The sequence below is a fragment of the Callorhinchus milii genome, unplaced genomic scaffold (genome assembly GCF_018977255.1).
Source record: "Callorhinchus milii isolate IMCB2004 unplaced genomic scaffold, IMCB_Cmil_1.0 Scaffold1, whole genome shotgun sequence".
Classification (NCBI taxonomy): domain Eukaryota; kingdom Metazoa; phylum Chordata; class Chondrichthyes; order Chimaeriformes; family Callorhinchidae; genus Callorhinchus; species Callorhinchus milii.
The window spans coordinates 29,615,617-29,630,216 of NW_024704742.1; the positions used below are offsets into that span (position 1 = coordinate 29,615,617).

General features: G+C 44.9%; 1 protein-coding gene across 1 annotated transcript in view; it reads right to left on the minus strand.

Moving 5' to 3' along the window:
* The window catches only part of maml3 (mastermind-like transcriptional coactivator 3), a 117,162-nt gene continuing 102,562 nt past the window's right edge, over nucleotides 1-14,600 (minus strand). Inside the window, exons 3-5 of the mRNA XM_042339125.1 lie at nucleotides 8,995-9,249; nucleotides 5,958-6,075; nucleotides 1-1,556 (exon numbers count right to left, since the gene is read on the minus strand). Coding sequence (XP_042195059.1) covers nucleotides 580-1,556; nucleotides 5,958-6,075; nucleotides 8,995-9,249 — 1,350 coding nt within the window. The 3' untranslated portion in view covers nucleotides 1-579. The remainder of the gene's footprint in view (nucleotides 1,557-5,957; nucleotides 6,076-8,994; nucleotides 9,250-14,600) is intronic.

Below are 14,600 nucleotides of genomic sequence, written 5' to 3' on the forward strand. Positions count from 1 at the left end.
TTAAAATTCTTTTTTAATAAGATCTCATGGTTCATTGACATAACATTCTTTTTTGTTTTCAAAAACTGTAATTAATTCGATGCCACACTTTTACACAGTTGAGAATTCTGTACAGGTTTTTTTTTAAAAAGAACTGAGCTCAGTTTCCAAGCACTGCTTAAGGTACAGAGTAAAAATGAAATCTAGAAAAAAATTGTCTTCAATGAACATGTTCATTTAGAGTTTACAGTACAAATAATTAGTAAGACATTGTCTGAAGGTGCAATATCATTGCTTCATTGATGAATTTAAAACCATAAAATGAAATAAAAATACTTCAATGTTTCGTTAAACAAAGAGCCATTCTTTACAGGAAGTAGACCCAATGGTAAGCCTTATATCTGGACTTATAAAAATCTATTTACATTAAACCATTACAGTTTATTTCACGTCTACATGTACATCAGCACCTTAATGCGACAGCAGTGCAACTACAAAACTAGACCTACTTTACTTGGTCCCTAAACATTTTTTTTTATTTAGAGGAAGCCTTTAATTTAACAGCTTTTTTTTAATAATTAAAAATTCGTCCGAACCCATTCACGGTTGGTTACCAAATATCTCATCGAACTCTTGCATCCAACCCTCCGTTGATCCACCTTTGATTAAAGAGTCCATCAGGTCTACGCTGTCTGATAAACTGGAGAAGGAACCAGCAGCAGACTGGCTGATGTAATTGAAAGACAAGTCCTGGTTGGCGTTTCTCGTGTGGTACCCTTGACTCGGATTGCTTTGTGCGTAGCAACCGGCTGTCAACTGTTGAGCTGTGGTGCCCTGGTTAAAACCACCCATGTTGTGGATTGTCTGGGTCATGCCAGACATGATTATTTGTCTTGGCTGGTTGGTCCTTGGCTGCCCTGCAAAATGAGGCATCATTTGCCCCCCGACTGTCCCAGCAGCCTCAAGACCTGGCTGACCCATTGCTTGGACAAAGTGTTGTTTGGCCATCTTAGGTTGACCAGGTTGCAATGCATAAGATGACTTGTTGAATGGTCCCATCTCGCTGTTAGCCTGAGTTCTGTTGGGCAAACCCTGCAAACTTTGTTGCTGCCAACTTTGAGCTGGTTGAGCACCAGAGCTTCCCATAAGATGAAGTCTTTGTACTTGAGCCTTAGGCAATGACTGCCCTACAGGTCCTTTCACTTGCTGTTGGACTAAGACATGGTTTCCAACTAGGTTTTGTCCATAACCAGCTACCATTCCAACCCCTTGTCCAGCAATAGGCTGTCTCTGCATCTGGCTAGCATTACGTGCCATGCTCGCATTGCTTTGGTTTGAATGCTGAAGAATTTGGTTCATGCCCGGGCTCATACTGTACATTCCTTGCTGGTTGCTCTGGCCGCTGCTGTACTGCACCATGCTGATCTCCGTCTGGCCTCCGGTGGCAGGTATCGTTCCAGAGTTCTGGACCTGCGCCATTTGCATCATGCTCGGATTTTGCGCCATCATTCTGGGACTCCTCACGTTCTGGAGGACCTGGTTCCGAGCAGCTGCCAACTCCTGGGCCGAACCTGAAACTAAAAAAGGCTCATTAGATAACTGAGTTATCACTGTAGATTTGGTTGGCATTTACTACCACGTAAAATGTTGTCCGTTCTGAAACAACATACAACATCGGAAGTGTAATAAAATTAACTTGTCGGGTAATTTGACTGCAGTCCACTCAAAGGATTTCAGGTGGTGTATTCAGTTCCCAGAGTAAGTAATATGAAGTCCTGTAGCATCGTGGTTAGTACGCTAGCCTCACAAGCGAGTGGGTCCGGGTTCAGTTCCCAGGCAGGGCGAAACCTTAGGTAAGTTCCCTTACTCCACACCCTTTATTTACCTAGCAATGAGTAGGAATCTGGTTGTTAGTCAATTGACGGATCGCTTTCCGGAGATAATGATTCCCCCACCCAAAAAAAAATGGAGTCAATCAATCCACGACTCTCTGTGGGACACTGCTGTGCGTAATTGGCTGCCGCATTTCGCCCAGAAAATAGTCAATCCACTTTACAATATATTCTGTGAAGCGCTTTGAGATGTCTCAATGACGTGATAAGGTGCTATATCAAATGCAAGGATTATTATTATAATATACTCTGAAAGGAACTACCCATTAATCTACTCTCAATCAAACTGTGTATAGATTAACTCACAATGGGTATTTTTGAGAATTGCTCTCAAATAGGTTTCAATGCTGTACTTATAATGTTATTCCTTGCATTTGATATAGCACCTTATCACGTTGAAATGTCTCAAAGTGCTTCACAGAGTTATCAGAAGTGTAGTCACTGTATCTTTTGGTGAACACAGCAACCATTTCACGCACAGCAATTCATAGAGAAACTCCTGTCTTGTTTTGAATAGTTTTCACTTTAATGTCCACTTGTACAGAGAGACAGGAGGTTGGTTTAACATCTCATCCAAAAGATATCACCTGAGAAAGTGCAGTATGCCCACAGCTACCTGGATGAGCCTCTGTAGGGCTTTCAAAGCCAAGCAAACTGTAGCTCATTAATGCCTGTTAGAGGACTGAAATTCCAGTCAGAGCTCTGTGCAGCGACAGTTTCCCCCCATTATAAATGCCCATCATCAATGTTGCCAAACAGAATGCCAACCAGAAATGTAACCCTAATGAAAGGGCGAGCAAGGGGAGAAAGTAGGAGGACAGTAAAATATAACACTCGTTTCGGCTGGCAGGCAATAAATTGTATTCACAGTTCTGACCATTAACTTACTCTCAAACTAGAAAGAATTCCGAATAACGATAAACAACAGAAACAGAACAAAACCTGCTTTCAGAAAGAAACATTCTCCCCAGTCCCGATGAGAGAAAGTTGCTGGTACGATCCATTTTTTTATTGAGATTTTATTGAGTACAGCAAAGCTCAGAGGTGTCAGTTAAAAAGAAAGGAATTTCAGAGTTGGACGTGGTGGTTGTGTGTGTGTTGTGTGTGTGGAGGGGAGAGAGGGAGGAAGTGGGGGGATTGTTGGAAGACGCCCATGAATAATAGCACAGCAACAAACAGTGCTGTAATCAGTGGTGTCGACCACTCGCTTCACCACGGGTGCTGCTGCCAAAATCTCACTGGGAACAAAACATTAAGTGGGAAGGGACAAGATGCTCCATTTGTGCAAAAAAAACACACACAAAAGAAATGCTTCCTACGCATACTTCAGCTTTAAAAGGCAAGGTCTTGAGTAATGAATAGTCCTCGGAATACCTAAACTGAGGCTACACGGTGCAGAACTTCCCTTTTACACGCTTCCCTTTTATGTACCCATGAGACCTCAGTGGAGTACATTCCCCCACCCCCCCCCCACACACACACACACACAACATGGCAATTGGTAATATGCAGTATTTTCTCTAATAGTCCTTGTGGTTCCTTTGAGTGAGACTGGATGGATTTACTCTGTTCCCTACCCTCCACTAGCCCGTGCTTCTGTTAGTTATTTTCTCCCACACTGTTAGGTTTTCCTTTACCACAAACTACTATTTAATTACGAGAATTGTCTCATGACTACCTCCTCCCAGGCTGTTCCTGTCGCTGTTTGCTGTGAACCGACCACTAAAGAGATGGGTGAGGATGGCGAGGGTACATTTTCTAATTCCCTTCCAACTTTCTTTCCCTTGTTTCTTTAACAGCTTGCCTGAGACTGAACACTCACTGAGTGGACGTTGACTGTGTAATGTATCAGGAGGAACAACACTCTTCCTCTATCCCTCCGCCTTGCCCCTTCCTTCCCCATTCTCAGGTCATGTCTGAAGACCTTCCTATTAGACCGTGCCTACAGTCACCTCAGCCTTCCCCTGGCTTGGAGTTGTGCTCCGCCACTACCCTCATGCAGGGTAGCGCTCTGAGATGCTACCCTGCATGAGGGAATGTTATATAAATGCAAGTGATTGTTGTTTCCTACCAACGCAGCGACTGTTACAGCAGGATGGCCCCACAAGTTAGAGGCCTCCAGCTCAACCTTGAACCAGGAAACTCAAACTCTGGGGATTTTGTGTTTGTGTCCACAGTCTACATCCGTCCTGGATGGTCAGCCAAACAAATACATTTTTCTTCATTGAATTTTTCTTCATTTATGGCTGCACTATGGGTATCACGACTCAGTAGCTACCGTAAAAAGGTATTAATTTGGCACGGACTTGCCACCTCAAAAGTGGCCCGCAGGCCACTGCATCAGTGTAATTTAGTAAGCCCGCAGGCCATTTTTGGGGGGCAGGGGGGTCAGGAAGTGGCACGCTGAAAACCGGAACCATTCCAGGCAAGTCTGCGCTAAATCATCACTTAATAAATGCAAGGATTATTAATTTTGGATTGTCCTCAGTTGGATGTTAGCAGAATTACCCATAGTGGCTGTTAGGGTTGCGTCAATGGGGGCTGGCAGGGGAACGGGGACGTTTAAAAAGAAATCAGTAAAATATACAGAAAAATTTTACTTGGAGGTATGAGGAAAGGGCAGGGAAATGGGATTGAGAGAGATGGTTTCACTGGAGGAAAATACGCGCACCCTAATACAATGGAATGAATAGCTTCTTGCTGTGTCATAGATTTCTATAGTTCTATAGAAACCAATTTGTACTTGGTGCATGATGACCCATTATCCACACTGTTTCCATATCCACAATGGTGCTGGTCCCAAATTAGTGCAGATAACTGTCTCTCTACTTCAGTTTTATAATGGGAAGGAAGATGAGATAATAAAACTAAACTGGCAGGCTTGTGCATGCGGTCTCTGTTAAACCCAGTCAGCTTCTCCTGCTCTCCTGAAAACATTTCAATCGTGTTGAAATTTCACGGTCTGATTTATCACTGCTTCATTCAGGACATCTGAAGGCTCGGCTTTTGAGGTTAGTAATTGTAGAAGGCATCAGAGGGTTTCTGAAACATTCTATTACTTTTCTAATGTAATGTTTCAAAGCATCACTTAAGTGGCATTATTATACAAAAAGGAAAGAACCAGAGACTGATCACATGATGATTGATTTGGAATTTCTATGGCAGAACGATTACGGAATAAGTGAAGGTATTCTCTGTAGCTCCAAACATTAACTCAATTCCAGTTTTAGTGTAGAACACATCTGTGTTACACAATGCAGTTTTTTTAAAAAAAAGCACAAAATACAGATTGGTAACATAAATCTACTGTTTAAAAGGTCTGCTTTTTCTCCCCTGCTTCCCTCAAAGCACTAACACAATGTAAGGGTACTTCAACTCAAGTTGTTTAGACACCTGTCTGAGGACACTTCAGCACAGTAACCTCTACCACTAGTGACTGAGTGTATAGTGAACACGCGATTATAAAAAACCTCCACCTTGGTGTGCAGTAATGTAACCTTTACCACTGGTGACCGGGTGTGACAGTGACAACAAACACTCTAGTAAAATTGTTGTGCACAATTGTGCTGCCGCGTTTTGCCCCCAAAATACAGTCACTCCACTTTACAGTATATCCTCTGAAGCGCTTTGAGATGTCACGATGACATGATAAGGTGCTCTATGAAATGTAAGGATTATTATTACTACAGTAATCTCCACCACTAGTGTACAGTAAGTACAGTAACCTCTATCACTATTGACCAAGTGGATAGAGAACACTCGTAGCCTCACCCACTAGTGACTGAGTACACAGTGAACACTCTCGTTTGGCTCTAGGGCACTGCTCGTTTAAAGACTGATTTAATACAAGTATAGGAGTACAGAATAAAATGGTGATTCCCGAGTAAAGCTTCCTGCGATTGCAGAGGGTGTATCCCCACTGCTCAATGACAGTCCAAAGACCCATCTTACTTAGCCCGTAAACGCCTCTGTACATGCAGTGACCTTTATGTGAACTTGATGCACTTGCCACATGGAGCAAATTCTATCTGCAGAACAATCTACACTTACAAAACCTTAAGGAGAGTTAAAAATTAATAGGCTCACCTTGGAACTGGCTGACCTGCTGAACAGGATATGGATTCCTCTGCTGATCCTTGCACTGCGGATGTGGTCTGGGGAGGTGCTGTTGCATCTGGTCATGCTGCTGCTGCTGTAGTTGCTGCTGAAATAAAAGCAAACTCCTTAATTCTTCTGTACGAGCCGCGCTGTGGGCTCAGTCATTCTCTTATACGCAGGGAACAAACTGGATCACGTGTGCAGTGCAATGCCAATCTGGGAATTCTTACCAGAATTCTTACCAACTCTTTGCCAACTCTTATTTATAATACTTCTAATAAAGTGCAAACTTGTTATATAACACAGTGTTTGGCATCCATAAAATCCCCATCCCCTTTAATGCACACATTAAAGTGCAGCATATTGACGTGTTTTACTGAGCAGTGTGCGCACTGCCTGGCTCCTGTATTAAACAAAAATCAATGACCGACGTCCAGCTCGGCAGGTCAACGTAACATCACTTCCTATTTTCTGTGCCTATGCAAAGTGGGGAGTGTTGTTGTCATTGGCAACCTCATCACCTGGAAGCCACCTATGTTTTCAGCGCAGCGAACGAGCAGACCGGCTGCACACAAGTGGAATATTAATAATAATAATACTAATAATAATCCTTGCATTTGATACAGCGCCTTATCACGTCTTTGAGACGTCTCAAAGTGCTTCACAGAATCTACTGGAAGTGAACTGGCTGTATATTTTGTGGGCGAAACGCGGCAGCCAATTGCACACAGCAGTGTCTCACAAACAGTCGTGGATTGTGTGAGCAAATCATTATTATTATTTTTCTGATTGGATTATTACCCCTGGAAAATCGATCCGTCAATCGACTAACAACTGGGTTCCTACTTATTGCTAGGCACAGAGGCATGTGGAGTCAGGAAACTTTTCGCCCTGCCCGAGATCTGGATCCAGGTCCTCTCGCTTGCGAAGTGAGTGCTCTAATCACTAAGTTACAGGACTCCACAATCAACAGGGTACATAGTGTAACTGGCCTGTAAGTGAATTTGCGCTATAATGATGCTCTTTATAGTGAGGTTGCGCTGTAATAAGCTTTCCATTTGATCTAGGGCCTATCATGTTGAAATGTAAGTATTTAAAGTTTAAGAGCTTAACAGGTAATTATTGTCAAGTTCTATCACAGTGTTTGGCAGCCATTTTGTGCTCAGTAATGACCCGCAAACAGACACAAAGTGAACTGGGGGATTGTTGGCCAGGACACTGGGAAAAACTCCCTTCTCTTTTCAAATAATGTCACGTGATCTTTATCATCCACCTAAACAGGCCAATGCGATCTTGTTTTTAACATCTCATCCGAAGGACAATGCAACGGTCCCCCAACATTTTATTTGAGTATCAGCCTAGACAGACTACGAGCTCAAAGTGCCTACATGGTGCTTGAACCTGCAACCTTAGAGACAACAATGAGACAAAGTGAGATCTAAACATATTTCAGAATCAAATGCTCTTTTAACAACTTGTTTCCCTCCTTGCTTGAACATTTGTTTATTTGGGAGTATTTTCTTCTCACTTTTGCGCTCCCTTTCACCCAAACCCTCTGGCTGAATATTCTGCCTGGGCACAGGACTCCTGAATTTCTACCTGTACTGCTTTTGAACTGGTTCTTCAGAGGTGTGTGAATAGTTAATTCACTCTGTGGTCCACCCTCCCTGTGGAAGGGGACATGGTGCACAGGGAGTGCTCTCCCTCTATGTCTTCTTTGTGGTGTGGCTGAGATTAAGATGTGAATCTCAAGAGTGGGCACATAGTGCACGATATACCTTTAACACTGAATAACGTAGATGACAAGATTGTCACCTTGATCATTTTGGGCTTGGTTCTGGGGATCTGGGCAACCTCTATGAACATTCACATGTGCCACAGAACAAGAACTAATCCACATCGCACTACTAGATGGCACTTGGCGGCTAGCTTCCTCCACCGGAATATCGCCCGCCACAGCCGTCAAACACCAGGATAGGGGACGAGTAGTGGAAGGGAAGAAGATGGAATATACATGCAAACAGCCAGTGGGGAAAGAAACCATTGGCAGTCCCATCATCACTCTGAAGACAAAGTCCTAGCAGGTAGGATGGTCCTCACTACAGGAGCAGGGGGAAGCTTGCCACAGTGCTTTTAAGGGAAACTAAATGGTTTGAACAGGTTAAACTCCAGCTGTACCCCAACACCCATTCTGGGTTTGTTCTCCAAGCTTTGGCTCTCTTGCCAACCTGTGGCTAATACTATCAGGATTTAGGTAAGCAGGGTGCTTTCCTCCAGGGAGCAAATGCGTGTTGCACTCCAAATCCAGGGAAATTTTCATGCATGTGTGAAACTCTCAGTCTGGTCTGGAGGCTCTTAAGCACTGTGATGGATTTCATTCAGCTGACAAAACCTAAGCTAGCGAAATAAAGGTTAAATTCCCTCAAATTTTCCCACCAAACCAGTAGTTCTGAGATGTTATATTACACTATATAAATATTATATTATTGTCTGACTGCTGCTTTATCCTGTGATGCGGATTCTGAGTAACAGCTGATTTCGTACATTGAAGATTTCAGAAACTTCACCACTGTGTAATGTTTACCCGTGCCTGTCCTAAGATGATGATTTAGCCCTATTCTTCTTACCAATAACATAACTGTCGGAATCCAAGACAGTGGACTGAATCTCAGCTTGTCTCAATTGGTAGCACTCTGTAGCTGGGTCAGAAGATTGTGGGTTCAAGCCTCAGTTGGCATTGCTGGGGGAGGGAGGCGAGCACTATATTACCAGAGGATCATACCTGAAACCAAACTTTTGCCTACCTGTTCAGACAGATGTGAAACCACCCTATGATAATACTGAGCAACCTTATTGTATCAAAGTGTTTGGGAACCATGAAATCTCAACCTGTGTTATAGTGAAGTACGACAGCGTATTTCACTGCGATGATACATTGGACAGATGACTCTTCTACAAAGTGATTTCCCTGTAATTCCTACCCTCCAACCCACCCGGTCACGACCCATGATAAGTAAGGTGGTACCTGCTCCGCCAGTAACTGCTGCTGCCTCTGTTCCCTGAAGAGCTGCTGCTTCTGCTGTTCCATCAGATGGAGCTGGTGGACTCTCTGTTTCTCCTGCTCCATTAATAGCTGCTTCATCATGACCACTTGCTGCTGGTTTCCCAGGTACGCGGGGCTCCCCGTCATGGAGCCAGGGACTGGGCCCCCAGTGCCAGGCCCTGGGACAGAGGCCTGGATGGATCCCGGTGGCCGAGAAAGACCCACTGGATTCTGATCCTGCAGAGGAAAAAAATTATTTAGTAACCTGTCGGGTGATGAGTGGTATTACCACACTAGACGAATAACTGTGGAGGAAAAATATTTTTTAAGTCCAGAAAAAGACATTACTACAATAATGCCACCTAGCCACTGCTCCACCACACCTTCCAAGTCCATCGTGAGCATCAGTCACTCTCGAATAAACCCACTCTAGTTCTGCCTGTGTCCTTGTCAACTATGCCTTCCGGATACATTGGTCATACACCGTTTGAGGATTCGTGCTTTGTGCAAAACAAGTAACCAGTTACCATACTTGACAGCAATTCCTTGTGAAGTGCTTTGAGACGTTATGACATTATAGTCATTAGATCAAATGCAAGGATTGTTGTTTTAATAGGAACGACAAGACCATCTTGCATTTATATAGCACTTTTCACATAGAGTAACACAAGGATAGAGCCTTGAGGTATTCCGCAGGTGACTGTGCGAGAGCAGGAGGTAACGTCAATTGGAGGAGACAGAGTGGAGCTGATGGGTGAAGTAGGACAGGAACCAGGAAAGTTGGCTTCGGCTCCCACCCCCAGCCTGGGTGCCCAGCCAGCATTACTGAGTGCATTGAGGCATCCTTCCGATGTGAAAGGGACTACATAAATGTAAACTGTATTGTTCACAAAATCTTCTCACACAAAATCAAGTGAACTGGCACCATTGATGGTGACCTATGAGCAATCACCTAGTTGCCCTGATAAAAGTGGAATCGTGCAGGACTACTTAAAGCGAGCATGTAATACATGGGGGAAAATTGCAACGTGTGATGTGTCAAGTAACGCAAATTAGCATGTTGTTCAATATTATGCCCTGCTGATAACGAAAGATTGGACTGACCCGCAGTGGTCTCACACGCACACATACACATACATTACACATACACACGCGCACACATAACACATATACACACACACACAATTACACATACATACACACACACCAGTCCAATGGTTGGGCCCAAAGCTTGGCACACAGATGTAACTGAGATACCGGCATCACCAGTTTTATTGTTGTCTAAAGCTGCAGTTATGTATGACCCCCCTCCCCCAACCCCACCACCCCGATCTGTCTCCATGACAACAGTTGAGCCTGAAGCCGCCTGTGACAGCCGTTGCACTTTTGGGCCTGAGTGCCGAATGCCGACGTAACTCTGATTTATTCTGTGAGTTAAGCCAGTTTGGTCCTCAGTGTGTGCTGTGATTGCTGATCTCACCTGGGGCGGCGGTTAGCAGGCTGCTATAAATAACCTCAGTGCCACTGGGCTGGGGGGGAAGAGAAACAAAATTAACCTTGCTTCCTGCCCCTATTGGCTTTACAATGGCTTCCTGCTGGAAAATGTATTGATGTAAAGTGAGGTGAGGGCTGGAGCAAACCCAACTGTGATGTTCCCCAACAGTTGAACAGCCCTCCAATAGACGCACAGTCTGGATTTATAGATGAATCTATAGGACCAAAACAACAATAATAACAACTTGGATTTATATAGCGCCCTCCACGCCGGACGGCGTCTCAGAGCGCTTCACAGCAACGACCACAACAACAACAAATTACATTTGTATAGCGCCTATCATGTTGGGAGGACGTCCTAAGGCGCTGTAAATTACAGGACAGAAAAAGGCCATTCGGCCCATCGTGCCTGCGCCAGCTCCTTTAAGAGCAATTTTTTAAGACCCATTTACCTGTCCTTTCCCCACAACCCTGTAGAAACATGACCGTGGGCACTGTATTAATAAAATACTACAGGATATGGATAAAAGGTGGAAAGTGGGATTTAAAAATCTGTTATGATCTGATAAACTGGCAGAATGGGTCTAATGGCTTCCTCCTGTTTTTTTGCTGCCATTCACCGTGGCTGGAAGTGTACCTGAGCTGGGGGTAGCATCTGAAGAGGGTGGGAAGGGAAAATGTGACTGAAAGTGCAGTCAAAGAGGTACGTTTTGAGGTGGGCCTTGAACGAGGTGAGGGAGGGAATGAGTTGCCAGGACTCCAGGATAGTTTCCAGAGAACCGGGGGCAGAATGGATAGGGCGAGGGATATGAAGCAGGCCGGTGTTTGCTGAACGAAGGGAGCAGCAGGATCAGTAGGGTGGAAGGAGGTTGCAGAGATTAGGGTGGAGCAAGAGAGTGGAAGGTATGCCCAAGTGAGCATGGTCTCATTCCCTCTACCCCCCCATATTTCCTTTCACTACGTCTTCACCTCATACTTTCCCCCTTGGCCAGACCAATTAACATGGAATAGTCAACGTGTAAGTAAAATGTGTGTGTGTGTTGGGAGAGGGAAAGGGAGCAGGGAAGGGAGGGATGGAAGATGTGGAATATTACAGTGTAGTCTGTTAGTACAGTACAGTAAAACTTAAGCCACCAGCTGTAACCTCAATTTGCCCAGGATTAAAATATAAATGCATCTCATTGAGAAGCGTATTCCACTGCAGCACGAAGTGACTTTTTGTGGAGGTTGAAACCCAAGGGGGATTAGCTACTGCAGTTTTATTACAGCCTCCTGCACAAGCGGTGGCTTTACATTTACTTAACGTTAGCCACTGTGTTTCTGCATTCTCGAACGAAGATTAATTTCGCCTGGCATCCTTACAGCAAAATGTTATGTCTCGCTGTCACTGGCACTGTACAATACAAAGATACGCAAGGCAGCTCCTCCAGTTCACCTCAGTCTTCACTGACTTGTTGTTGTTACACTTATGCATTCAGGTATTAGTTGGTAGAGGCACTGGTGTCTGAGAATCATGCTTTAAAAGAAAATCACAAAGCACAAAGCAAAGCTTTTTTGATGGGATAAAGAAACAACCACAACAACAAGATTACATTTGAATAGCGCCTTCCACGTCGGGAGGACGTCCCAAGGCATTGGACAGTGTACAGCATTTCAGACCCGAGCTGGGGTCGGGGGGGGGAGAAGGGAGGGGAGGGGAAAGGGCGTTTCATATGCATTTCACATGAAACATACGTTTCACCCACAAAAATATACCGGCAATTCACTTTACAGTATATTCTGTGAAGCGCTTTGAGACGTCTCGAAGACGTGATAAGGTTCTATAACAAATGCAAGGATTATTTATTATTATTATTGGCTATTATTGGCTCTCCCCAAAAAGGCTGTGGATACTGGATCCATTCACATTTTCGAGACAGAGGTAGATATTTGTTAGGTCAGGGTATTAAGGGATATAGGGCAAGGCAGGTAACTAACTTGAGGTACAGATCAGCCATGATCTTATAAAATGGTGGAACAGGCTTGAGGGGCTGTTTCTATGTTTGAAAGAGTAATCGCAACCTCGTTTCTGACAACCGTACAAGTAAATTCACAAAGACTCTTGAGGGGAGAATTTTCACGTGGGTCTAGATTTACTCTATTTATGCAGCATTTGGAGAGTCCAAAATTTGGTAAATGTTGAATTCAGTCTTAAATTAACTTTGAAGCTGGTTTTTCGTAAATTCTTAAAAGAAATTTACAGATTAATGGCCTTGAAATTAAGGCAGTATTTAAGAATTACCCAAACATTAGTCACTTTGAAATGCTGCATAAATAGAGTAAATCTAGACCCAAATGGAATTTCTCCTCCTGTGTCTCAAATGCCAATATTTACACATCAGTTCTCTTACCGCACACTACTGTTAAAGATGTATTTTAACCTTTTGACAAGCATGTCAACATTTAGGAAATAAGGGATGCTTTTAAAAAAATGTTTATTACTTCTCCTCTCCACGTCAGCCCCTCCCCGCTTCTCCTCTCCTGAATGCTCTGGCTCACGCTGCAGTGGGTAGGTTCTATGTACATGTCAGCCTGGCTCAAGGTGGTAGCACTCTCGCTTCTGAGACAGAAGGTTATGGTTCAACCCCCACCCTCCCACATGTCGGGATTTTGAACTCACAGTCTAGTTGACACTCCAACATAGTGTTAGGGGAGCATTGTATTGTCAGAGGTGCTGTTCTTTTGAATGAGATTTTAAACCAAGGTCCTGTCTGCTTGGTCAGGTGGACATTAAAGATCCTATCTCATGAGTTGAAAAGAGAAGGGAGTTTCTCACGGTTCGTGGCCAACAATCCCCCAGATAAAATTGGTCATTCACTCCATGGCTGTTTGTGGGACTTTGCTGTGTGCACAAATTGGCTACTGGGTTTGCCTGCGAAATACGAACACTACAATTCACATTGCCCTGGCACCTCCTTACCTCTCTCCGACCTGCGTACATCCCACTCCTTTACCATCCCCTATGGTCGGCTAGCTGGAGTGCTAGCTTTCTCACCTGAAGACCTTCCTCTTGGACTGTGCCTACGTCACCTCACCCCTCCCCCTGCCTCGGGGTCCTGCTCCACTGCTGTAAAGCACTCTGGGACACTACCCTGCGTGAGTGGAACTATTTAAATGCAAGTTGTTGTTTCTTTTCTCTACTGCTGTCAAACTACAAAGCTGTTCATCTAATTGTTTCCCAACATTCTCCCCTCCTTTCCTGAAGACGTCTACTGACTCCATCAGCTGTCAGGAAGAATAATATGCTGTGTGTCAATTTGATTTGTGAGTCTAGACCAGTGCTGGCCGACCCGTTGGCCCTCATGGGATGTCAAGAAGTGGCCCGCCAACCACCCCCCACCCCATCAACAACAACAACAACAAAATTACATTTATAGAGCGCCTTTCACGTCGGGGGGACGTCCCAAAGCGCTGAACAGTCAGGTGTTGGGGCCCGAGCATGGGGAAGGGGTGGTGTTCGGGTGAGGGAAGGCAGAGAGGTGGGAAGGAGACCAAAGGCACGGTCAAAGACAAAGGTCTTGAGACTGACCTTGAAGGAGGCAAGGGAGGAAGTGAGGCGAAGGGACCGCGGGGTAGAGTTCCAGAGTGTGGGGGCAGAGAGGCTGAAAGCCCGGCCACCGATGGTAGGGCTGGTCGGGCGGGAGCCATGGAGCAGGCTGGAGCCCGATGAATGGAGGGTGCGGGCAGGTTGGTTGGGAATCAGCAGGTCAGAGAGGTAGGAGGGGGCAAGGCCATGGCTGGCTTTAAAGGTGAGGACGAGGATCTTGAGCTCGATCCTCTGTGAGGATGGGGAGCCAGTGGTGTCGGGCGAGGGTGGGAGTGATGGGGTCGTGGAGCCTGGTGAGTGAAAGTACACGAGCTGCAGAGTTTTGGATGATCTGCAACTTGTGAAGGGAAGAGTTGGGAAGGCTGATGAGGAGGGAGTTCCCGTAATCAAGCCTTGAGATGACGAATGCGTGGGTGAGGGTTTCAGCAGCCTGAGTGTGAGGCAGTGGCGGAGTCTAGCAATATTGCGGAGGTAGTGGTAGGTAGTGCCTGTCATGGCAAGTCTGGGC